This window comes from Rhamphochromis sp. 'chilingali', assembly GCF_963969265.1.
Source record: "Rhamphochromis sp. 'chilingali' genome assembly, chromosome: 11".
NCBI lineage: Eukaryota > Metazoa > Chordata > Actinopteri > Cichliformes > Cichlidae > Rhamphochromis > Rhamphochromis sp. 'chilingali'.
In genome coordinates, this window is record NC_137938.1 from 285,643 (window position 1) to 312,500 (window position 26,858).

At 42.5% G+C, this 26,858-nt stretch overlaps 2 protein-coding genes across 2 annotated transcripts in view; both read right to left on the reverse strand.

The window, feature by feature from the left end:
* Nucleotides 1-6,542: 6,542 nt before the first annotated feature.
* On the reverse strand, nt 6,543-20,991 carry LOC308405509 (GTPase IMAP family member 9-like; the record flags this gene model as incomplete). Its single annotated transcript, XM_080896182.1, has 2 exons — nt 6,543-6,999; nt 20,960-20,991. The coding sequence occupies 2 exons, from the start codon at nt 20,989-20,991 to the stop codon at nt 6,543-6,545; spliced, it is 489 nt and encodes a 162-aa protein (XP_080752308.1).
* The window catches only part of LOC308405510 (uncharacterized protein), a gene marked incomplete at its 5' end in the record, with an annotated part of 18,693 nt that continues 9,043 nt past the window's right edge, over nt 17,209-26,858 (reverse strand). Inside the window, 7 exons of the mRNA XM_080896183.1 lie at nt 17,209-18,283; nt 18,658-18,748; nt 18,867-19,086; nt 19,304-19,372; nt 19,742-19,813; nt 20,010-21,439; nt 21,542-26,858. The exon at nt 21,542-26,858 is cut by the window's right edge and continues 1,241 nt beyond it. Coding sequence (XP_080752309.1) covers nt 21,089-21,439; nt 21,542-26,858 — 5,668 coding nt within the window. The 3' untranslated portion in view covers nt 17,209-18,283; nt 18,658-18,748; nt 18,867-19,086; ... (1 more) ...; nt 19,742-19,813; nt 20,010-21,088. The remainder of the gene's footprint in view (nt 18,284-18,657; nt 18,749-18,866; nt 19,087-19,303; nt 19,373-19,741; nt 19,814-20,009; nt 21,440-21,541) is intronic.

The following is a 26,858-nucleotide window of genomic DNA, read 5'->3' on the forward strand; positions in this document are numbered from 1 at the left end:
GAGATGAAGTCATCAGCAGACATTTGTTCTGACTGTGTGATGAATGTCAGAACGTCAGGGCTCTGCTTTAGTCACTGCTTGATGATCATTGGCTCATTGTTGAATCCAGGGGCCCAGTCTGACCTCTGACCTTTGCTGCAGGTCTTCTGTGTTATCTCCACTTTCATGTCTGATCTTCTGCTGTATCGTCCAAAATAAACATCTGGATCATTTCCAACACTTCAGCAGATCTTTAGTTTGGGCAGTGCAGCACAAAATAACACATATTGTACTATACTGCCCACTTCCTGATCTTATTGGATCTGTGTGTGAGGTTGGTGAAGGAAACACATGTTTACTGAGTGAGTCGCTGCCATTAGGAACTAGTTTTTATATCACAGCCTGGAAATCACACAGGACCATTTCTGCAAGTGAAAAGTCGTCATTGGAGGAAAATAATTGTATAGTTTGTGCGACTGAAGAATTGTCCCAACTACATGTGCTGCTGACCTTTGACCTTTCCTTTAGGTGCACAGAGGAGTCTGTGGAAACATCCAGAACTGAGGCAGTGCTACAGATGCTTCAAATAAAGTGGTGTATTTAACCTGTGATTGTGCAGCATAAAGCCCACACAAAGTTAACGAGTGGCACTGACATGTAAACAGTAAACAGTGCTCCATGTAATACTTGGGTAGATGGCAGTAGCGTGACTCCCCAGTCAGCCTTTGACCAGTCCAGTGTTTCTGTTTCAGTCATTTAAACATTGTGATATCCAGATAAGTGAAATACCCTCCACAGAACAGCAGCATGGCTACATGATTTCCCTAATCCGGCGATACAGGAACAGCCGACTGTCTCCACTACTCCACTTTCTCTTAGCATTAGCCTTGCTAAGTGTTTAGCTTGATTAGCGCTCTGGCTCGGCTCTACAGCTGCTTTAAGAAAAATAAAGTCGTCTTGTTTGTTGAGCAGTACTTTATCAATGTTGTTGCTGTGCAGGTAATTATACGCCTCGGTGCTCTTATAATTACACAATTCCTCGCCAACAACGCCTTCACCATCAACACAGGAGCACCTCAGGGATGTGTCCTCTCGCCACTGCTCTACTCCCTCTACACTTCAGACTGTGTGGCCACCCATGGCTCCAACACCATTGTGAAGTTTGCTGACGACACAGTGGTGTTGGGTGCCATCTCCAACAACGATGAGGTGGCCTACATGGATGAAGTGAAGAATCTGGCATCGTGGTGCCAGGACAACCACCTCCAGCTGAACGTCAGCAAGACCAAGGAGCTGGTGGTGGACTTCAGAAGGGGTCAGCACAGAGACTACAAGCCCATCATCATCAATGGAGCTCCAGTGGAGAGGGTGCAGTCCTTCAAGTATCTTGGTGTCCACATCTCCTCAGACCTGACATGGGCTGCCCACATTCAGGTCCAGACCAAAAAGGCTAGGCAGCGCCTGTATCACCTACGACAACTGAGGAAGTTCAGGGTCTCTCCAAAGATCCTCAGGATTTTCTATACAGGCGCTGTGGAGAGCATCCTCACACAGAACATGACATCGTGGTTCGGGAACAGCTGTGTGAAGGACCAAAAAGCTCTCCAGAGAGTGATCCGTACAGCAGAACGCTGCTGCAGGATTGCTCTCCCCCCGCTTCAGGACACCTACACCAGGAGATGCCGGACTAGAGCAGCGCAGATACTGAAGGACCCGTCCCATCCTGGCAACAAACTGTTCCAACTTCTGCAATCTGGTAGAAGGTTCCGCATCTTCCGGGCAAGGACAGAGAGACTCAAGAGGAGCTTCTATCCCCAAGCCATCCGTGCCCTAAACACACACACCCGCCCTCTCACATCATCTATAATTGACTGAGACAGGACTCTCTTCCAGACACTAAACCAAGGAACAATGTACATTTCAATTCCTTTAATTTTAAATATGTTTATATTGTCTATCCTGTAAAATAGTCAGATATCTATTCATATTAATGTACAGAATTCACCTGCTTGCTGCTACTACTGCACATTCACCCAGTGTATATACTATATGTGTATATATATATATATATATATAATGTTCTTCCTCTACACCCCCCCCCCCCATTTTTGCACATGTCGAGGAGCGTGTCAGGCTACATTTCACTGTGTGTTATACTTGTATAACTATGCATGTGGCAAATAATAAAGAACCTTGAACCTTGAACCTTCGGAAAATACAAGTCATTAATAATGTGGATGTAGCTAACATCAGGCCATAGTTTAAAGTCATCTACCGTGAGAAGTGACGAGCGAGACGCTGCTACTGAACTGTTCTTAAAGATTTTTAAAACATCTCTACTGTCTATACACCTTTAATGTGTTGCCATTTACACCAGGTAAAAACACCTGATTCATTCCAGTTTCTCTGCTTTCACTTTGATTCATGTCAACATGAAACCTGAACGTCTGTGATGAACACACTATCAGCATCACTGACATATTTCATCATTTAAAAACACTTCCTGTCACTGTGGTGGTGACAGGACATACACAAACTGCACCATCATAGACTAACACACTAACTTGGGAGGGCAACTCAATGAGCTTCAACACTCTCTTAAGTAGCTCCCCCGACGAGCCCTGATCACCAACAGGTGTGGCAGGAACTTCAGGTGTGGCCAGTCCTCCTGCAGGGCCACACCCATCAGGCCTGCATATGGCTGTTCTCCATCCTCCAGCCACACCGGCAGACACACATGTACACAACCACACCCTGCCTATACACATAATGAGTTGAACACAGCATAACACAGCATAGTGCAGAAAAACACACATCCCCAAATAATAACAATAATAATAATAATAACAATAACAACAATAATAATAATAACAATAATAATAATAATAACAACAACAATAATAATAATAACAATAATAACAACAACAACAACAACAACAATAATAATAATAATAACAATAATAATAATAACAATAATAATAACAACAACAATAATAATAATAATAATAACAATAATAATAACAATAACAATAATAACAACAACAATAATAATAATAACAATAATAATAACAACAATAATAATAACTAGAAAGCGAAAATTTCTGAAGAAATTTTAAGTGTGCCTATGCCGCTGCCAATGAGTGTAGTTTGCCATTCAAACGGCTACAGAGAGCAAAACTCAGCAGACACACGAGACGCAGCTATTCTCCACCATGAACTATGTGCACATGCGCCAACCAGCGTGCAGCCTGTTACAGTCGCTCCTGCTTTTCTCTTAGTTTAGCTTTTTTTTTCTACGTATTCTTTTTTTTCCTGACTTGTATTTTCCTCCGTTTTCTATCTCTTACTCAATCATGTGGATTGAGAGAGTTTTTGTTCTTCTGGTGGCCATGGAACTGTTACTTTTATCAAGGAACGGGACCGCGGCACATCTCCTACACGCACGGACTGTTTACTCCAGAGATCAGCTGATCACCCTGATGCCGGCCGGTTCGCTGGCCAGGCCCGCAGAAGTACCAGCTGAAATTTGGAGGAAAACACATCGGGGATGCAGAGGTCAAGGACAGAAGAGAAGAAAAAAGGTGACGGTGAGACAGCGGAGGCTCGAAGCGAGGAGGAGGTTTAAACCGTGTCTGCCGTCTATCGTGATGGGTAATGTGCGATCGTTGGCAATTAAAATCGACGAGCTCTCAGCACTGGTACGGAGTCAGAGGGAATACCAAGAGTGTAGCCTGATGTGTTTCACCGAATCATGGATGCACCAGGACATTCCCGATGAGAATGCTTCCGTGGAAGGCTTCCACACTGTTCGGGCGGACAGGGACAGCATCGCTAGCGGTAAGCGGAAAGGAGGTGGGCTTGCTGTTTTAGTTAACAACCGGTGGTGTAACCCTGCCAACATAACAATCAAAGAAAGGATTTGTTGCCCGGACACTGAACTGTGTGCTGTTGGACTCAGGCCGTATTATTTACCCAGGGAATTCTCTCACGTCATCTTGGTGGCTGTTTATGTACCCCCCTCTGCTAACCCCACAGCTGCATGTGACACTATCCACTCTGCCATAGCTCGGCTACAGACTCAGCACCCGAGTGCCTTTATTGTGATCTCGGGTGACTTCAACCATGTATCACTGGACAATACACTACCAACATTCAAACAATATGTGGACTGTCCCACCAGGGGAGAGAAAACTTTAGACTTACTGTATGCTAACGTCAAGGATGCATACAGCTCCTCCTCCCTCCCCCCACTTGGTAGGTCAGATCATAACCTGATTCACCTCACCCCCCGCTATGTGCCAATTGTGAGGAGGGAACCTGTGACCACCAGGACTGTCAGGAGGTGGTCAGAGGAGGCCTTAGCAGAACTACAGGGCTGAGGTGACCGACTGGGAAACACTCTGTGAGCCTCACGCCGAGGACATCAATGGGCTTACTGAGTGTATCACAGACTACATAACTTTCTGCACCGACTCCATTGTTCCAGCTCAGACTGTTCATTGTTACCCAAATAACAAGCCGTGGGTGACTAAGGACATCAAAGCCCTCCTCAACAACAAGAAGAGGGCTTTCAGAGGGGGCAACAAAGAGGAGGTGAGGAAGATCCAGGTGTTACTAAAGGACAAGATCAGAGAGGCTAAGGACAATTACAGGAGGAAGCTGGAGTGGAAACTCCAGCAGAACAGCATGAGAGAGGTGTGGAGGGGCATGAAGACCATCACTGGATTCAGGCCAACCAACAGCAGGGGAACTGAGGGAGGTGAGAATAGAGCCAATGAGTTGAATCTGTTTTTCAATAGATTCGACACCACAGTGTCTGCTCCTACCCCCACAACCTCACCTGTAGTCAGCCTGGAATCCAGAACCACACCACTGTGCCAGCCTCTCTCTTCACATGGCGCTGTTGCCTCCTGTGAGATTCCTGACACCCCTCCCCCACCCATCACCTTCACTCAATACCAGGTTGAGATGCAAATGAGACTTCACTCAGGCAAGTCTGCTGGACCAGACGGAGTGAGTCCCCTTGTCCTCAAGACCTGTGCCCCCCAGCTGTGTGGAGTCTTTCATAAACTGTTTATGCTGAGTCTGAGTCTGCAGAGGGTCCCGGTGATGTGGAAGACATCATGCCTCGTCCCTGTACCAAAGACGCCACGTCCCAGTGGCCCCCAGGATTACAGGCCCGTGGCATTGACCTCCCACATCATGAAGACCCTGGAAAGGCTCATCCTGGACCAGCTGCGACCCATAGTAAGACCACACCTGGATCCCCTTCAGTTCGCTTATCAGCCTCGTCTCGGAACTGAGGACGCCATCATCTACCTGCTCAATCGTGTCTACACCCATCTGGACCAGCCGGCGAGCACTGTGAGGGTCATGTTTTTTGACTTTTCCAGTGCTTTCAACACCATCAGGCCGACCCTCCTGGGTGATAAGTTAGCAGCGATGCAGGTGGATGCTTCTCTGGTGTCCTGGATTGTTGATTACCTGACAGGAAGACCACAATATGTACGTCTCCCACAGTGTGTGTCTGACAAGGTGATCAGCAACACAGGGGCACCACAGGGGACTGTCCTCTCCCCCTTCCTCTTCACCCTCTACACCACAGACTTCAGCCACTGCACAGAGACATGCCATCTTCAGAAGTTTTCTGATGACTCTGCGGTGGTTGGATGCATCAGCAGGGATGATGAGACAGAGTACCGGGCTGTGGTCGACTCCTTTGTCACGTGGTGTGAGCAGAATCATCTGCAGCTCAACGTGGCAAAGACCAAGGAACTGATCGTGGACTTCAGGAAGACCAGGAAACACTTGACCCCTGTTTCAATTCAGGGGGTCAGTGTTGACATTGTGGAGGACTATAAATACCTTGGAGTACACATTGACAATAAACTGGACTGGGCTAAAAACACCACAGCACTTTACAGGAAGGGCCAGAGTCGTCTCTATTTTTTGAGGCGACTGAGGTCCTTCAACATCTGCCAGAAAATGCTGAGGATTTTCTATGAGTCTGTTGTGGCCAGTGCGATCCTCTATGCTGTTGCATGCTGGGGGAGCAGGCCCGTTGCGCTGCCCAGGTTGCCTAGCAACTATGATACTAACAGCTGGAAACGTGTCATACAGCTTTGTTTGACAGAAATGAAGGAGAAAATCTTTTGTTCATGTGTTTGTTTCTACATGAGCTTTGATCATTCTCTGTAGTTAATCCTACAGCTATTGAACGGCGTATATTTAAAGTAAAGGCTTTAAAACCAAGTTAGTACAAACGTCACTAATGTCACATAACTTGTGGCCAACAGTAATGTTTTAATGTTCTTCATTATTAAACATTTGCACATAAATAAGTGACATAATATTCAGTACTTAAAGTTTACTCTTCGGCCGCCCCTCATCCGCCGTTTTTTTTCGGCAAAATTATCCACACCCACTGCCGCGCTATGCATTCTGGGATATGTTGGGCCACGAAGTCTACACCGCCACAGCCTTGAAATTCAGGGAAATGAAGGACGCATTTCAGGGCCGCATTTCGAGCAGCCTTTGAATTGGGACAGCCTTCGGCGCACAGCCTAAAACTCTCCTCCGTTGTCGGCCACCATCTTATCCACCTTCTCCAGCAGATTCAGGACTTGGCGGCGGTCATTGGTTTTGAGGTTGTTGAAGACATGGTATCTGTTTCCAGCCTTCTGCAGGACCTCCTGCAGCTCAGCTCCTGCCTCCTCCAAGGTCTCATCCAAGTCTGACTCAACTACATGTCCGTGAGTGAAGAGGATGATGGTGTACCTCCAGGCACCCTCTCCAAAGATCTCCTCCACCTTCTTCACAGCGTCTCTTTCCTCTGCTGTGAAGCGTCCAACCTTGATGACCAGCAGGATGGCGTGGGGCCCCGGGGCCGACATGTTGATGCATTTGGAGATCTCCCTCTTCACAACGTCTTCAGGCAGGAACGTGTCAAAGAGGCCGGAAGTGTCGACCACAGAGACCATCTTCTTAAACACCCTTTCCTGCTGCTTGGAGCATTCTGGGCTAAAAACACCACAGCACTTTACAGGAAGGGCCAGAGTCGTCTCTATTTTTTGAGGCGACTGAGGTCCTTCAACATCTGCCAGAAAATGCTGAGGATTTTCTATGAGTCTGTGGTGGCCAGTGCGATCCTCTATGCTGTTGCATGCTGGGGGAGCAGGCTGAGGGTTGCAGATGCCAACAGACTTAATAAACTGATCCGTAAGGCCAGCAATGTTGTGGGGATGGAGCTGGACTCCCTCAAGGTGGTGTCGGAGAGGCGGATGCTGTCCAAGATAAAGACAATGTTGGATAACACCTCCCACCCACTCCATGACATGCTGGTCAGTCACAGGAGCACGTTCAGTGAGAGACTGAGATTACCGAAAAGCACCACTGAACGACACAGGAAATCATTCCTGCCTGTGGCCATCTCCCTGTACAACGCAGCCACTTAACACACTGTTTGCTGCTACAACTACACATGTTTCTTTTCCAACTATTTATTTATGAGTGACTTATGTATGTATGTATGTATATATATGTATATATTGTACTATTCTTAGTTAGTGTATTGTCTGTCTTGTCTTAATGTTGGTTTAAAATGGAGCACTGTAACAAAAAATAATTTCCCCCAGGGATCAATAAAGTATTCTGATTCTGATTCTGAATGAGCAGAAATCTCCTGAAAAGAGGTTTTTGCTGAAAATAGCAGAAAAAACTGAAAAACTTTTCTGAAAAGAGTTCAATCAGCACAATTTCTACTGAAAAGAGTTTAATCAGAAGAATTTGTGCTGAAAAGAGTTCAATGAGCAAAATTCTGCTGAAAAGAGGTTTTTACTAAAAAGAGCTGAAAAGCTGGTATTTGTGCTGAAAAGTGGTGAAAAAACTGAAAATTTTGCTGAATAGGGCTGAAAAAGCTTAAATTTGTGTTGAAAAGAGTTAAAAAAGTTTAACTGTTGAGTGAAAGAAATGTTGCCATAAGCGGGATTTGAACCCGGGCCTCCCAGTCTGAGAACGGACGCTCATCTCACTGAGCTAAAACACAGGTCAAGCTGGCAAGGAAAATCAGTGAGGCCACTGATAATATGCAAAAAAGGGCAAAAAATATTGAAAAGAAAAATCAATATCTCAAAAAGTATAGAAGTTATGAGCACCAAAAGTCATAGCACCCATTAGCAGAAAGAGCAGAATTTTTTAAGATTTGAACGGAGAAAATCGGCTGAAAACTGAGGGAGTAGTTAAGCGCCGAAAAACGTACGGAAGCAACTTGAAGATGAAGAAAAGACTAGAAAAATTTGCATTTCCTGCGAAAATGCTGTGTGGATGCCTTAAGGGCTGAGGATGTCTGCAGAAAAAAGCTGAAAAAGTTGAAAAAAAAATGTTGCCCTGATGAGGATTTGAACCTGGCCCTCCTGGGCTAAGGGCAGCGATTTAGCTCACTGAGCCAATGTCATTCTCACAAAGAAGCACATGCAAGCAGTGAACACGTGTAGCATCTATCACAGGTAGGATTCGAACCTCTGCCACCGGGTCTCACGGCAGCTGCCCTACCGTCTGAGCCAAATGAGTTCTGGTCACAAGCAAAGATATGATGAGAGGGAAAATGTGCACTGTGGAGCAGAAGCTCAAATTAGCAGAAAAGAGGTGAAGAGGAAGAACTTTGTTGTGAAATGAGGTAAAGAAACTGAAATTTGTGCTTAAAACAAGTGAAAAAGCTGAACTCTGAAATCCTGCTAAAACAGCAGAAGAGGCTGATATTTTTCAGCTACTCATTGAGCCAAACTGGTTCTCACGTAACTGAAAAAAGGTGGAAAAGCTTAAAATTCTAATGAAAACAGCAGAAGAGGCTGAGTGCACTGTGGAGCAGAAGCTCAAATTAGCAGAAAAGAGGTGAAGAGGAAGAACTCATTGAGCCAAACTGGTTCTCACGTAACTGGAAAAAAGGTGGAAAAGCTTAATATTCTAATGAAAACAGCAGAAGAGGCTGAGATTTGTGCTGATAAGAGGTGAAAATGCTGAACCAATCAGAGGTACTGCTTCTGTCTGCTTCATCAGGCTGTGTACTTGTATGTATTTCTGCCATGGACTGTTAACAAGAATCTGAGGTCCATATTAGAAAAGCTGCTAAAATCATAAAACTTTGCAGAATTGTAATAAATTATCAATATGAATTACCGGTCTGTGATAGTGTATAAATTTGTAGTGAAAAAAAAAAATAAGTTGAACAAGGTGGGATTGAACCCACGACCTTCGGTCTGAAGATCCGTTTCATTACCAATCACGCCACCTCTAAGGGGGCGGGCGCCTTGAAAAAAAGGGTGATGAGGAGTTAGAATTAGATCGCGGTGAGAGGCGAAAAACGCCGTTTTTTGGAGTTACAAAACGTCGTGTAACTCAAAATGGCATACAGTAGGAGGATGTGGAGAGGTGATATGGTGTGGTTTCTATGATTAAGAACAGGGTATGCATTACAACATGCATACAGATTAAAGATTAAGAAAACTGGCAACAAATTCCTCCACTACAAATCAGTCTGATACCACTTCTTACAGGGTTCACGTTTACTAAGGCACTACCCAAAAGGCGCCACAAGAGGGCACTCCAACACAAGAGATGACCTATTTACACTGTAAACAGCCCCTACTTAGCCACTACATAATACAAATTCACAAAAATACTATGATTTGGCAGAAATACTATGACTTAGTAGTAATACTATAACATAACAGATTTCCTAAAAAAACTATGAAATTGCAGTAATTCTATGACTTGGCAGAGATACTACGTTTTAGCACAAATACTATAACAACGCAGAAATACTATGACTTAGTAGTAATACTATAACATAACAGTTCAATGTTCTTGCACAAATACCACAATATGGCAGAAATACTATGTTTTAGCACAAATACTGTGATTTGGTATAAATACTATGATTTGGCACACATACTATATTCCGCAGATACACTATAACATAACAAATATTCTACGACTTAGTAGTAATACTATAACATAAGAGATATACTATGGTTTTGCAGACATACTATGTTTTTGCACAAATACCATGATTTGGCACAAATGCTATGATTTAGCAGAAACACTATGATTGGGTACAAATACTATGATTTGGCAAAAATACTGCGTTTTAACAACAACTACTGAGATTTGCTTGAAATACTATGATTTAGAAGAAATACTATGACTCCATACAATACTATCATTTAGTACAAATACTATGATTGGGCAGAAGTACTATGTTTCAGTACAAATACTATGATTTGGCAGGAATACTCTGGTTTAGCAGAAATACTCTGATTTAGCAGAAGTACTATCTGTTGGTAGAAATTCCTGCTAAAAGGTACTATTTCTGCGTTTTAGCAGAAATACTGTAATTTGGCATAAATATTATAATTGGGAAAAATACTATGATTTGGCACATATAATATATTCAGCACATATGTTATAAAATAACAGAAATATTATGATTTGGCCCCAAAACCATGATTTTGCACAAATACCATGACTTTTGCAAAAATACTATGATTTAGCAGAAATACTATGATTTGGCAAAAGTACTAAGATGTAGTAGAAGTACTTTGCTTTAGCAGAAATACTATGATTGAGGAGTAATACTTAAACATGGGAGAAATATTGATACACAGACACACATACACAGAGAGTAAAGGGAACAGGAGCTGTGGAGAGTCTGGGCTTGGTATATGTAGGTCAGTTAAATTAGCTGCACCTGCTGTAGTCAGCCCTTACACACACAGACACAGAGAGAGGTGTGAGTTTTCTTCAGTGTATTTCTGACATTCAGGATTCCTCTCGAACAAATGGCCATAATTTCCTAACCGTAGAGGCTAGAACGGTCATTCAGACATCGTTTTGTTCAGAAGAGATGGGGGAATCTTCAGGTCTTCATAATTCAGAGATAAAATATAAATTATTAAAGATATATGACTTGTAATACACTGTAACTGAGTAGAGGCGAAGCAAAAACTGCCTTGACTTGCCCTCAAACAACGCTTTCTAACTCGAAATCTATTTGGAGTATCGATATCATTCTTTCACCATAAGAAACAGCAGGCTTTGGTGAACAGTCATGGAAATTTTCAGAGCTCTGTGGAAATCCATCAAAAAGATATGATGAGAGAAAAAAGTGCCTCATTTCCAGAATTTGAATTCTGAAGAAATCTGAGCGAGGGACAAATTTCCTACCCTCAAACAAGTCTAACTCATCTCAGAACGGTAATAGGTGAGAAAATAATTCTTGAATTGTGAGCATCAGGAGTGTCTGAAGATATACGGGGACAAGCCTCGTGTCTTAACTTTGCTTCGTTAAGGAGATATGACAATTTGAAAATGCCTCTCATTAGAGAAATCCAGCGGTGATTTTGAACAAACTCTCCATTGAGTTTATATGGAGAGTTTTCTGACTTTGTGTTACTCTGAGGAGATTTGCCAAAAATCTATGAGTCCCACAACAATGATAGTGACATTTTCTGAAAGCCAGCAAAAATACCTACGTTTTGATGTATAATTTGTGGGGCTTGAGTGGAAATGGAGCGAGTAGCAAGAAGTTGTTTGGACATGAAGATAAAATTCAAACAGTTTCACTGTCCCCTCTGAGTTAATTGCATAGCAACCATAGCAACGCATGTATTTTCTGAAAAATCACAATTTTGCAACTGAAGACTTAAAGAGAGATAAGATTAAAACGGTAGAAGATCTGAAAAAGCTGAATCATACAGGAATAGCCCAATAATTTGTGAACATTTTAAAGTTTGGATGGAGTTTCTAGGTGAAAGTATGAGGAAGTAGTTAAGTTTCAAAGACAAGCAAGTTTTAGGAGAATTGTGGAAGTTTCCCATTCATTTCAATGGGACAAATTAAAGGAAAAAAGTGTAATATTTTAAAAAGTATAATAGCAACTAGAAAGCGAAAATTTCTGAAGAAATTTTAAGTGTGCCTATGCCGCCGCTAATCAGTATAGTTTGCCATTCAAACGGCTACAGAGAGCAAAACTCAGCAGAGCAGCCATTCTCCACCATGAACTATGGTAAAACCAAACACCGCTCGCGCCTCACAGATGACAGCTTACGGTTTTGTGTAAAGATGAGGTGACTTCGTACAGCCCCAATTTGTAGACGCTGTGCGCAGAGGTTCATAAGCAGACCCGACAATGTTTGCATGAACACACTTTGAAGCATTACGTTATGGACCACTTTTCACACATAGTTGCTGTACCCACACAGCCGGCTGTAGCTTTTCATCTCATAGCCCGACACATACACAAAAAAAAAAAAAAAAAAGCAGAGAGAGCACAGACTTTACACCTGAGAGGCGTGATTGCAGATGCCGCTGAGGTGGGTCCACCTCCCCTGCAGCGGCACTGCAGACCACGCCCTGCCACACACATCAAACACGTAAAATAAATATTTATGCACTTTTCATTCACTTTTTGTTTTTTGTTATTTTTACACAGTGTTCTGAATGATTAACAATGGTCTACAGCCAATCTTGTGTATTATTATACAAACTTTGGTTGTAAGATTCAGATAACTATTTAATAAAAGCTAAATATTTTATATGAGAGTAAGAAAGAAAAGTATATCTTTGTCTCATACTCTCATCAGACAATACATGAACCTCTCAATAAACAAAATATATGCTCGGCTTAAATGACAAACCGCTATTTTACACAGTGGAACACTTATTTTTAAACAAAACCAATGCAGTTCGCCACTGACAGTGCTTACCTTTGCAAATCACAGTAAACACTGAACCAAGATGGCGCCCACGCGAACGAGAAATCTGAACTACGGTGTCCTGCAGAGGACAAATGGTCAAAATTGCTAAAATTTACAACATATATGCAGCTCAACAGCGACACCTTGTGACTTATTCCAGTCACTACCTTACATATACATAACGTCTTACCTGACATTCAGTTCACCGGACACTCATACTGAATCACCAGCCCATATAAATGAAAAATAACACGACAGCGTGAGCGGGCCTGGGTGTCAGCCAGCCCAGCCTGGGTGTCAGCCAGCCCGACCTGGGTGGCAGCCAAGCCGCGCTAGCCAGCTAGCCGGCTAGCTGCCATGCGGCGGTGAAACGTGAGCGTGAGCCGGCCTGGGTATCAGTCAGCCCGGCCTAGGTGTCAGCCAAGCCGCCCTAGCCAGCTAGCTGCCATGCGGCGCTAGCAGTAACATCGTGAGAGATATGGGACTTCTTGATAAAATATGGGACTTCTTGATAAAACGAGCAGATATTTGAAGTTTACACCCCTACATTCTCGCCTGAAAATAGGGGAGGCTGTCATAAAGTTCAACATTAGTAACTTAGCGCGCACAGCTGTATAGAAACTCCGTCGTGCTAGCTAGCACGCAGTACAGTTATTGTAACTGTCAGCACAACGAAAATAAACTACACCTAAACTCGGTTTATATCTGACCCAAATAGAGTGCAGTTAATAACGTCTTACCTGAAATTCAGTTCACCAGCTGCCTGCTTCTCCTGCATTGGGTTTCCCTTATCCACGATTGAGCTCCGCGTTAGCCACCACCGGTCGATCGGTGTTTCTTTCCCCGCATACGAGGGGAAGAGACATATACCGGTGGCTAACGCGGAGCTAGCTAGCCACCGGTATATGAACAACTCAGTTATTTTTTCCACATCGACCAGCATCATCGGCCCATATAAACGAAAAATAAGTCCAGCTAAGACAAATACTGTTTGCGGAGCGATCGGGGGAGGAAAGGAGTTAGAGACGCCTCACTGAAAGCCAAGCCTGGGTGCTTTTGAGCGAAGCGGCGCTAGCTAGCCGAGCTAGCTAGCCGGCCGAACTAGCTAGCCGGCTAGCAGCAACATCGTGAGAAATCTGTTGCTAATATGGGATGTTTTGACAAAACGAGCAGATATTTGACGTTTACACACCTACATTCTCACCTGAAAATATCTTAAAAGTTTACTTTGTGACCAAGAAACACAAATAAGAGGAATATATTAAACCAAGTGGCAGCCGCTATTGTTTGACTGGTAGAGGCGTGCTTTGAATTGTGGGATATGCAGTTTTCCACCAAGCGTACACCATTGCCGTTACCGTAACTATTCAATGCTTCGTGCAACCTTAAGAATTCCAATGGTTCCTGAAAGCACCAACGCTGTGCGCGCCGTTCGTATTGTTGTCATTATGGTAATCCAAATACGGGGACATACCACTAGAGTGAGCCAACACACCACAAATTAAGTGAGTGAGCAAACACACCACAAAGTAAGTTAAGTTTCACTTTCGTTCGTTCCCATTCATTTGAATGGGCAAAAACTTGCATTAAAATATTCATATTTAAAAAACTATAGAAGTAATAAACACCAAAAGTCATAGCAACTCATTCCAGCTCCAGCCGCACACAATGATATATCATATGTGAACCTTGTCTCAAAACTGTGGGGCGAGTTAAGGTCCAAAATTTCAGGCGGAAAAAGAATAATAATAACTAGAAAGCGAAAATTTCTGAAGAAATTTTAAGTGTGCCTATGCCGCCGCTAATCAGTATAGTTTGCCATTCAAACAGCTACAGAGAGCAAAACTCAGCAGAGCAGCCATTCTCCACCATGAACTATGGTAAAACCAAACACCGCTTGCGCCTCACAGATGACAGCTTACAGTTTTGTGTAAAGATGAGGTGACTTCGTACAGCCCCAATTTGTAGACGCTGTGCGCAGAGGTTCATAAGCAGACCCAACAATGTTTGCATGAACACACTTTGAAGCATTACGTTATGGACCACTTTTCACACATAGTTGCTGTACCTACACAGCCGGCTGTAGCTTTTCATCTCATAGCCCGACACATACACCAAAAAAAAAAAAAAAAAAAAGCAGAGAGAGCACAGACTTTACACCTGAGAGGCGTGATTGCAGATGCCGCTGAGGTGGGTCCACCTCCCCTGCAGCGGCACTGCAGACCACGCCCTGCCACACACATCAAACACGTAAAATAAATATTTATGCACTTTTCATTCACTTTGTTTTTTGTTATTTTTACAGAGTGTTCTGAATGATTAACAATGGTCTACAGCCAATCTTGTGTATTATTATACAAACTTTGGTTGTAAGATTCAGATAACTATTTAATAAAAGCTAAATATTTTATATGAGAGTAAGAAAGAAAAGTATATCTTTGTCTCATACTCTCATCAGACAATATATGAACCTCTCAATAAACAAAATATATGCTCAGCTTAAATGACAAACCGCTATTTTACACAGTGGAACACTTATTTTTAAACAAAACCAATGCAGTTCGCCACTGACAGTGCTTACCTTTGCACATCACAGTAAACACTGAACTACGGTGTCCTGCAGAGGACAAATGGTCAAAATTGCTAAAATTTACAACATATATGCAGCTCAACAGCGACACCTTGTGACTTATTCCAGTCACTACCTTACATATACATAACGTCTTACCTGACATTCAGTTCACCGGACACTCATACTGAATCACCAGCCCATATAAATGAAAAATAAGTCCAGCAGCCAACCAAGAGTCATCACGAAAGACTAGGGGTGACACGACAGCGTGAGCGGGCCTGGGTGTCAGCCAGCCCAGCCTGGGTGGCAGCCAAGCCGCCCTAGCCAGCTAGCCGCCATGCGGCGGTGAAACGAGAGCGTGAGCCGGCCTGGGTATCAGTCAGCCCGGCCTAGGTGTCAGCCAAGCCGCCCTAGCCAGCTAGCTGCCATGCGGCGCTAGCAGTAACATCGTGAGAGATATGGGACTTCTTGATAAAATATGGGACTTCTTGATAAAACGAGCAGATATTTGAAGTTTACACCCCTACATTCTCGCCTGAAAATAGGGGAGGCTGTCATAAAGTTCAAAATCAGTAACTTAGCGCGCACAGCTGTATAGAAACTCCGTCGTGCTAGCTAGCACGCAGTACAGTTATTGTAACTGTCAGCACAACGAAAATAAACTACACCTAAACTCGGTTTATATCTGACCCAAATAGAGTGCAGTTAATAACGTCTTACCTGAAATTCAGTTCACCAGCCGCCTGCTTCTCCTGCATTGGGTTTCCCTTATCCACGATTGAGCTCCGCGTTAGCCACCACCGGTCGATCGGTGTTTCTTTCCCGCATACGAGGGGAAGAGACATATACCGGTGGCTAACGCGGAGCTAGCTAGCCACCGGTATATGAACAACTCAGTTATTTTTTCCACATCGACCAGCATCATCGGCCCATATAAACGAAAAATAAGTCCAGCTAAGACAAAGACTGTTTGCGGAGCGATCGGGGGTGAAAGGAGTTAGAGACGCCTCACTGAAAGCCAAGCCTGGGTGCTTTTGAGCGAAGCGGCGCTAGCTAGCCGAGCTAGCTAGCCGGCCGGCCAAACTAGCTAGCCGGCTAGCAGCAACATCGTGAGAAATCTGTTGCTAATATGGGATGTTTTGACAAAACGAGCAGATATTTGACGTTTACACACCTACATTCTCACCTGAAAACCGGTCGATCGGCGGCCGCCTCACATGTTTCTTTCCCCACATATGAGGGGAAAGAGACACATACCGGTGGCTAGCTAGCTCCGCGTTAGCCACCACCAAACAACTCAGTTAGTTTTTCCTCATCGACCAGCATCATCGGCCCATATAAACGAAAAATAAGTCCAGTGTGAAACAGTCGCTTGGCGAGCGATCGGGTGGTTTAGCGAGTGTCAGCCTCTTAAGTTTAAGACAAGCCCGGCTGCTTTTTAAGCGACGCGGCGCTAGCTACCCAGCTAGCGTCAGTACACAGGAACTACTTCCGGTAGTTATACAAAATAAAAGCGTCCACAGGGACACAGCGGCCGCCTCGCATTACTCCCGACATACCACTAGAGTGAGCCAGCACACCACAAATGAAGTTTTCTTGTTCTCCATTCATTTCAATGGGAAAAAACTTGCATTAAAATATTCATATTTAAAAAACTATAGAAGTAATAAACACCAAAAGTCATAGCAACTCATTCCAGCTCCAGCCGCACACAATGATATATCATATGTGAACCTTGTCTCAAAACTGTGGGGCGAGTTAAGGTCCAAAATTTCAGGCGGAAAAAGAATAATAATAATAATAATAATAATAATAATAAATCCGAGCAATAGTAATAAGTGTGCCTTCGCATAGGCACACTTAACTAGAAAGCGAAAATTTCTGAAGAAATTTTAAGTGTGCCTATGCTACTGCCAATGAGTGTAGTTTGCTTTTAATGTGGTGCAATAAGTGCAGGTTGCCATTTATAACAATAGGGGGGAGCAATATGCAACATGAGCATAGTTTGCTATTTATACCACAAGAGGGAGGGAAATTGAATACAGCTGATTTTCAAGTTAAAGAAAAGTAAGCTGTATTGTGATCTCTGCTATATGCAGTGCAGCATACAGAGATGAGAGAAAGATGCTCCAGTTACACCATTACAAAAGAAGTTAATCGATATAAAATAAATTATGTTTAAGTCTGAGGTGTTCAAGAGAAGTTACAATTTAGATTTTACAGTTTTGAGTCGTTTAAAGTGAACAGTTTAACAGATTGTAAACCAAAGTAAGTTTTCTTGGTAGAAAAAAAAAAGCCCATTAAGCGGTATTCAATTTGTATTTCAAAGGTATTTTAATGTGAAAAGGGAAAATTATGCAAATTATGAAATTTCCCCTTGTGGGGACTAATAAAGGTATCTTATTGTATTCAAACTATATTTTGTACAAATACCATTTACAATAATGTATTCCATTTAAACATGATATTTAGATTGTGGTAAACAGCAAAGCAATATAAAATAAGGAAAAAGGAAACCATTCAAGTAACTTTATATTATGAACCGAAGAGTAAGGAAAAGTATAAATGAAAAGCATACAAGCATTAATGTATATAGATAAACCCAACAATCATATGACCCCCTATGAGCAAGCACTTTGGCGACAGTGGGAAGGAAAAACTCCCTTTTGACAGGAAGAAACCTCCGGCAGAACCAGGCTCAGGGAGGGGCAGCCATCTGCCGCGACCGGTTGGGGTGAGATGCAAACAAATCAAAAACTGTCCACAGAGCTACAGGGGGCACACTGGGATCGCAACAGCAGCCATAGAGGGAGACAGATTAGGATGTTCTTTCCAGTACTGAAGTAGGTCGCTTTTCTTATGTGTGCGTTTTTCTCTGAGAGGTAGGTCTCCACTTTAGTTTCTTCTCATGAGGCATTCACGGATACTTCTGGATAAGGGTCATTTGGAAGCAAGAGGTTGGCTGACTTTGCAAAAACAGCTAGAAAACAGATAAAAGCAAAACACAATTTAAAACAAAACAAGAGACATCACAAAGCGCAGGTTTCAGTTAGCGAACTGGCAAGTCATGATGATCTAATAAATATTTGCAAAAATAAATGTAACTTTAGAACTAAATTACCCAAAACTAAATTAAAAAGGAAGTAAAAGAGAGAAATTTGTTTAATACTGGTGTCTTTTGATTAAGTAAGTTGCCATGTGAGGTAAAACCACACGTGGCTGTAATTTGGTGGCCTGTATATAGTTCCAATCAAAGCGTATAGTTGGCTTAAATGGGTTTAATACTGGTGTCTTTTGATCACTTGACTGTATATAAACCTGTTGAACAAAAGGTGCATTTTAATTTCACTATACCTGCCCATCCTTGTAGCTGGTTTCTAGAAGAGTGGCACAGTTTCAACATCAGTGTAGAGCTTCTCCACTGCCTTCACTGGACAGAACACATCTGAGGAGTTATGAATGAATGGATGACTTAATGAATGGATGAGATTATAGTTTGTTTCAAACACTATCAATACCAAATGTTACAATATAAAGAAAGAAACAAAAAAAATACAAATGACCTGTTATGGCAGGGATCCCATCAGGTGCAGTTGCAGTCTTTCTGTTCACGTTTCTGGTCAGCTCTTCAATGGATGACAGCACATCAGCAGTCTTATCTATGAGCTCCCACTGGTGAGCTGTCAGTGTTGCTGGTAGAGCGTGCTCAGTCGCAAAGACATGAAGATCACGTTTTTGTTGCAGTAGGCTTCGCACCACGTAGAGGCTGGTGTTCTGTTGTGTCTGCGTATAAGAGAACATGATTGACTTTATTTTTCAACAAATTCGGTTCAGAGTGTATAGGAATTAATAAAATAGAAGTACATTAAAGAACAAAGGGGATACAACAAAATTCTTGCTTTCATAATGCTAACATGTAACCATATGTCTTTAACATTTAATGGTAATGTAACTGTCCACTATAAATCCTTAATGGAGGAAGACGTTTTTTTAAATTTACCTTGCTGCCTGGAGGACATAAGGAGGTGGGTCTATTCTCCGTTACCAAGGACAACCTGGCTGGTGCTGTCTGCCAACCCAGGAAAAACAGTATATAATGTTAAGACATTAAGTGACCTGACACATTAATTTCACTCTAAAATGCAATGCATGGCATGAACTGGTATGCCAGTTGGGTAACAGATCGTTTTTCTAGTGGACGTGTGTCTGAAATCTGATGAGAGGTTATGTACAGTTAGTCAAAATTATAAAACCTACTAACAGATTTGAAACAGAATGGAATATTTGATACTAAACAGTAGTGGTTACTAAACTTACAGAGCAATAAAAAAGAAAATCCCTGCTGTTTGCATAATGCTGAGATGTAACCATGAATATGTCTATAACATGTAATTGTCTGTTGTAAATTCTTAATAGAGGAATATTTTTTGATATTTACCTTGATACGTGGGGAACATAAGGAGGTGGGTCTATCCTGTGTTTCCAAGGATAACCTTGCTGGTGCTATCTGCTAAAAGGGTATAGAAGACATTAAGTGACCTGACACATTCATTTCATTTAAATGCTCTGCATACCATGCACTGTTATGCCAGTTGTGTGACATTATAACAAACAATCCTAAACTGTATGGGTAGGTGTTCTTAACTGTCTCAAACGTGTTTCGAAAACTGTTCAACTGTCTGTGATCACTACTATATCTTCTTTACCTGGTCAGATGGAAAACTACTGACTGCCTCATCTTGGTTGTGGCCAGTGAGCATTGGGACAGCAGGATCGACCAGGTCAAGTGGTTTCCAGCGCTTCTTTTGTGCCTGGGATCTTTTATTTTTTCTCGGCATCTGGTAGAATGTCAGCAGAAAAACAGAATATTAATTGTTGGCATTTCAAGCATGTGATCAGACCCAGCTTTCATTTTAAGTCAAGCATAATAACCAGGTAGCTGCATTGGTAGCCAAAAGACTTTACAATGCAGTAAATCGACAAACAGTAAATGAATCAAAAATTCTGATGTATACCAGCAATTTTTTATTTTAACCCTCTGATACACAAGATAACTACAAGAACCAAAAAATAATAATAAATCTCTCTTTTCTTTAAATAGACATATTGATAGTGTCACTGCCCGGTCTTAAGGCTTTGTTAAGTAAAGTTCCATAACAGTTTGTATATTGTAATTGGGAAAGTGATTACCTTGAAAGTTGGGAGGCAGATTTGTTGACCACGACAACTACTCCATTTTGGTGTACAGTAATTGGGAAAGTAATTACCTTGCAAAGCTGGGAGGCAGTGTTGTTGCTGGGGCGCTGGTAGAATGCCAGCAGCAAGCAAACCCAGATGTTCACAGCTCCTACTTAACACCTTAAACTTTCCAAACAAATCTTACAAGAACATTTGGCAAAGTGATTGGCTTGCACACCTAGGAGACAGTCTTGTTGCCCACAACAGTTTTGTTATAGAGTAATTGGAAAATTGGGTACCTTGCAAGGCTTACAGGCAGTCTCGTAGCTGGGAGGCGGTCTTGTTGCTGGGGCTCTGGCAAAATGCCAGCAGCAAGCAGACCCAGATGGTCACAGCTCCTACTTAACACCTTAAACTTTGCAAACAAATCTCACAAGAACAATAGAAGTACATTAAAGAATGTTACAAGAGGACTCACCTGTACTTCTTGTTGTAGATGCTGATATCCATATTTAGGTCCATCTGTATGACTTTTAGGCGAGAGTAGGCCAATAGGGAGTGACACTTGGCAAGTCCATATCCCTCATACCCTTGCAGTCATTTTGTGTTAGTGAATAACACAATAAATGGGGTTATGATAACTGTGATATGTATTCAGAACACCTGATTGGAGGCAGGCGTATGGCTGTGATATGTAAATGTGATCAATCAATGTGTGTTTTTCGGTAGTTGCAGCAGTAATCAGTTGTGCATATCCTCTTGACTGCAACAGTTCTTGGATGGGGTTTTTTCCTCTGCTCATAAGGTCCTCATTGAAGTCTCCACAAACAATAATTGGTTGGTGATTCATCATTTCCAACGAGTCCAAAAGACATTGCATTTGTGGTAAAAACCTCACATGGCTGTAATTTGGTGGCCTGTATACAGTTGCTATCAAAGCTGTGACTGGCGATTCAACCTTGACAACAACAAATTCAAGGTCAGTCACATTTTGCAGGTATTTTCGGGACTCTGCTGTAAGAATTGTGTTGTAGTAAATTGCAACTCCACCGCCATTTACCTTTGCCATGTCTGTATGATTTGTGTAAGAGACGTGTCTGTTGCGTGTGGCCATGTTGTATTGTTCCAGCTGGAAGCGGGGAGAAACCGATGATCCAGACAAGTGTGTTTCTGTTATACATAAAACATCAGCAAGGCTGAGTTCATGGTGGCATCTCATGTCCTCCATGTGAGTTGGGAGACCTTGTGCATTATGATGGATAATTGTCAACGTGGGGACTGTGGGATCTACTGATTTTAAGAATTGCAACAGTGGTCTTGCATTCTCAAATGATGCATGTCTCATATTTTTGAGTGCATCTGTGATGGCAGGATCAGCATAGATTTTCTTTTCATCAAAGTCTGTGATGTACAGTCCTTTAAGTGAGGTTGTGCGGCTGAGTGCAACATAGGCCATTCCAGGTTCAAAAACACGCTTCAAGCATACTACTGCTGATTCCATTGTCATGCCTTGTACTTTGTGAGCTGTACATGCAAAGGCCAACTTCATTGGAAACTGCCTGCGAACCACTCCTTTTTTACTTGTGCATTCTTCACATTTCTCAATATACACAAGATTGTCTGAGGATCCTTGTATTTTTCTGCGAAATTTTTGCCCAGAATTTTCATTGTCCAGCGTGAGTCCAATGAGATTCACAGTTTTTGGTCCATCCTGTGTGGCTGTCACAATGTTCGTGATTGTTCCAAATGTCCCATTAACAAGCCCATCTTCAACATCCAAATTTCTGATAATCATAACACGCACTCCAGGTGCAGCTTGTATGTTATCAGGTAAATCTCCTTTGGTGCCTTTCATCATTTCTGCCAGGAGGACCATGTCACCCGTTCGTGGGTCTTTTCTGTAGTCTTCTGCCTGAATATTTATGATATCAGAATGAAGAGCAGTTACAGTTGCTGAATTGTGTTTGTCGACCTCTTTGTTTGTAGCATAAATGTGTAATACATTAGATGGACAGTCTTTTATGTCATGGATAGCCTGTGTGAGCAAGGCTTTGTCATCGGCTTCAAGAGAATCTGTTTTTTGCTTCACTCTTATCCTGTTCAGAACTTCAGCAAAAGAATGATCATCTTTCTGTCGCATGATTTCTGTCAGGTTGACCATGTGGAAATAGTCTTTCCAGAGATCAAGGACATTGTCCTCATACACACAGAGTGGTTTGGCTTTTCCAAGGGGTGGCAGCTGGTAAAAGTCTCCTACTGCAAGGATAGACATCCCACCAAAAGGTTTCTTGTTTCCTTTGATCTGCTGAAGTCTCCAGTGGATGTAGGCAAAAAGGTCTTTAGAAACCATAGATATCTCATCAATGACCAGAATCTCTGCATTTGAAAGTGAAGCTCTCACTTCATCCAGTGCATTCCCCAGTCCCTGATAAGGCGGTTTTAAAGATCTTGGCAGCTTTAGCAGAGAGTGCAGTGTTTTCCCAGATATGTTAAAAGCTGCAGTGCCAGTAAATGCAGTCAGCAGTACTGCAGGGTAGGACATGTCTGCTTGGTCTCGGAATCTGGGGAGTTGGTGCAAAATCTTTGTTGCCTCCTCATATATGCACTTGATAACATGTGATTTTCCACAGCCAGCTCCTCCAGAGACAAAATAAAAGAACTGCTCAGGACAGTGACCCCACACAAGTTTGAAACACCACTCACGCACTGCGTAGAATATGGATGCTTGGGTTTCATTCAGACTTTGGTACATTTTTCTGACAAAGTCTGGGCTCAGCTTTGGTGCTATGATTGCTGGCATGGTTCCACTGCTGCTACCACTGACTTGGTAGTCAGGAACAATGTCCATTTCATTTTCGCCAGTGTCATGTCTGGATTGTCGTTGGGCCACACACTCTAAACGATCTACTTCAACCTCAGGTGCAAAGGTGTTCCATGCATTGATAAGTGGGCCTTGTTGTTCAATCTGTTCCAGTGCCCTTTCCATTGTTTTGCCATGGCCTTCATATCGCTTTTTGTTAAAGGTAACAATTGGCCGTACTGCATAACCATGTTTTCGTCCACTTTTGTAGAACTGCTCGGATGTGGGGTATTCTGTGTTTTTAAGGTCATCATTTGATCGATGTGGATAATAAAGTTTTAGCAGTCTGCTATAAAACTTTTCTGGTTGTTTCTTTTCTGAGAACCGAGGATATCTGATTATTGCAGGTTTCCCTTTTGTTCTTTTTTGAATATAACCCATGTTATTCAAAAGACGGATGGCATTTTTGGACTCTGTTTGACGGCCGTAGAGAATCCTGTACTCTGAAGCAAATTCACCCAAACACATTCTTTCAAAGTCAGGTGTTCTGGGTCTGTTTGCATATTTTTCTGGCAATCCGGACATCCACACATTTTCATCATCTGGTGCCATGCTCTGCAACCTGCTCATCGGGAGACTCATTTTCAGGGCATCATCATCAGTCTGTATGAAGACCACACTGCGTGAACACTTTTTTAGTGGCAGGCTGCATGTCCTTGCCACGGATTCTTGGGCACTGACTTCTCTGTGTTTAGCATATGCCTGCATTATCTGTTTCATTTCATCTCTTTCATTGACACTGGACTTTTTTACTTCCTGGATGACTCCATTAAGAAATTGTGTCATCTCAAATTCGGGTTTAGAGACATAAGACATCATGTACATCAGGCAGCTGTAGTCATCAATGACATATTGGATGTCCATGTTGGCATTCCAGGCCCTCAGCAGATCTGCATTGTATGCATTCACCCAGCAGTCATTAGGTTCACGCTTTAAGAGGATGACATGACTATTGGTTAAATTGAAGACACAATCCAAGTATTGTTCATAAGTTAATTTGCATTTGTGAAGCAGCTCAGACAAGTCTTCAAACGAGGAATTTGGGTTGCAGAGCAAATCTCTCAATGGCTGGAGTTTTTCTTTGGCCTCTTTCATTTTTTTTGCGAGAGCCATTCGTCTGTTCTTTTGCTTTTCATTTGTGCCTTTCTCCTTACTTGTGCTATGCTGCTTATCATTGTGATCATCATCATCATCTGGGCTTGGGAAAGTGATCATTGTTTGATCTACGGGTAGTTTGGGGAAGCCAAACCTACATGACACATTACCTTTTTTACAGGATCTGGAGTGATTTCTGCTGTGGACTTGAACCTCAGACACAATTTTGTGAAGTTCAGGATCGGCATTTTGGTCAGGCATCTTACATGTTATGTACTTGTCAATAAATTTGTACACGTGGTCTTCAAGGTCGCTTCCAAATTCAGGTGCATCTTTGACCCAAACCAGTAAATGGATATGAGGGCTACCTCTGGCCTGAAACTCCACTCGATAAAAGTAATCTTCTACTTCACCGATGGGCTGTGCTGGGGACAGGATCAGTGTTGTCATTAGTGCATCGACTCTTTTTTCAAACAATCGCATCACAGTCACAGGGTTGCTTCGGAGAATTTCACACTTTGTGTTCCAGTCAAGTTGTGAAAAATCCACCTGTTCACCTTGTTGAGTTTTTATGACCTCAACAACCTCAGGCCATCTCATTTCAGCAGCTGAAAATGTCAGGAAAAAAGTTGGCTTTCCTAACTGTCTGACCATAGCATGTAGGTCTTTCAGTGCCTTCTCCCAATAGGCTGGAGTACCTCTCAGAGGTTTCATGAAGCGTGTTGCGTCTTTGTTATTTATCAGTTTCTCCACTTCGTCTTTATTTTGAAGCATTCTGTTAGAAATTTTACGCCCATCCTTGGTGATTGCCTTTCCTTTGCGCAATTGGATGGACATGCTGTTTGTAGCCATGTGTGTTTCTGTTACAAACTGTGCAAAGAATAGGTAGCTTTGGTCAGTTGCAAACCGTGTGTCTGCAGAGAACAGCCGTGTATTAAAATACATGCTTGGGTAAAGTTTCACTTGTCTGGCTTCATCTAATGTGTTCTGTCCAGTTGGGAACTGGACAGGAAAGGCCATGGCTTCAAGTTTAGGAACAGAGAAGAAGCCAACAGGTCTATTTCCTTGCGCGGGTGCAATGCTAAATATTCCTTCACCATATGATAAAATGTCCTGTGCTATATCTGGTGGTTGCATACAGGTGTCTAGAACAAGACCAGGTCGAAGTTCTTCCTTTTCTTTCTCCATATCTTGTAAGGGCTGTTCATTTGACTGTTCAGGCTCCATTAGTTGGTTTACATCATGACATGGCTCAAGCAGTCCAGCTGTTGTATCCTCAGTGGTTCTTCTTTCTGGTACAATTTGCTGGTCGAAGTTTCTGGGCAGTGCATCTTGAATATCTGCATCAGCAGTGTCATGTTCCGTCTCGATTATCTGATTACTTGTGGGATCAGCAAAAGTAGCTTCATCATCAATAGATACATCTTTGTATTCTGAATGCATCTCTTTTAGCTTTGATAATCCTGCTAACACGTTCTTCATGTTTACAGTGTAGAAGTGTTGGTAACCTTTGAATCTGATGTGTCTCTTCAGCTGTACCTGCAGGAGCTGGGCTTCACTGTTAGGTCTGGGAAGACAGTTTACTGTGGTTTCCACATCCGATGGTACACAAACAACAGCCCCATGTACGGCTCTTTGCTGTCCTTTTGGTAATGCAATGATTTTTGCAAACGGGAGAATTTTAGCAGTCAGTTGTCGTTCTAGTACATTTAATCGACTCAGTTCAATTGGAATGGTTGCTAGTGCTAAATTGTTTGCTACTGCGACGGATGGCATCTTGCCTCTTTGTAGGTGGTTGTCACAGTTGTAGCAAATCCACTCTTCCATTCTTTGTTTTGGGAAAGTACAATTAGCTGAGCATTCCCTGTCACAAACATGGACAAATTTTCCTGTCAAGCAAGTGGCAACAATGTTACTATTAGTAACATACTTTGATCTTTTGCAATGTTTAACTTGATTAGGAAACAGAGTTCTGTGGCACACTGTACAGACATGGGTGGGTCCTAACTGAATGGCTTCACGGAAAGCTAATGTGGCTGCTTGCATCACACTGTTCACTACAAGCTGGGGCTGTGCTTCAGACTGTGGACCCTGCTGGAACTGTGTTACTAGTCGTCTGTATTTCTTCTTTATTCTCTGTGCACACAACTTTTTATAAATGGCAAAAGATGCAGTGGTAGCCATTTTGTGTCTCTGGTACTGGGCACAGCGCTGTATATGGTGCAGTCTGAATTGTGAGTCATTGTGATACCTGGCATAAATTGATTTTTTCTGTTTGTGCCTGTAGTTTGGATCAGATGCATATTTTGTTCTTATGTATTGCTTCTGTCTGGTTTTAAAGCTGGTATCCGTGTTGTACTTCTGAACCACATATTTTTTCTGTCTGATTTGAAAGTCGGGATCCGTAGTATATCTTCTGATA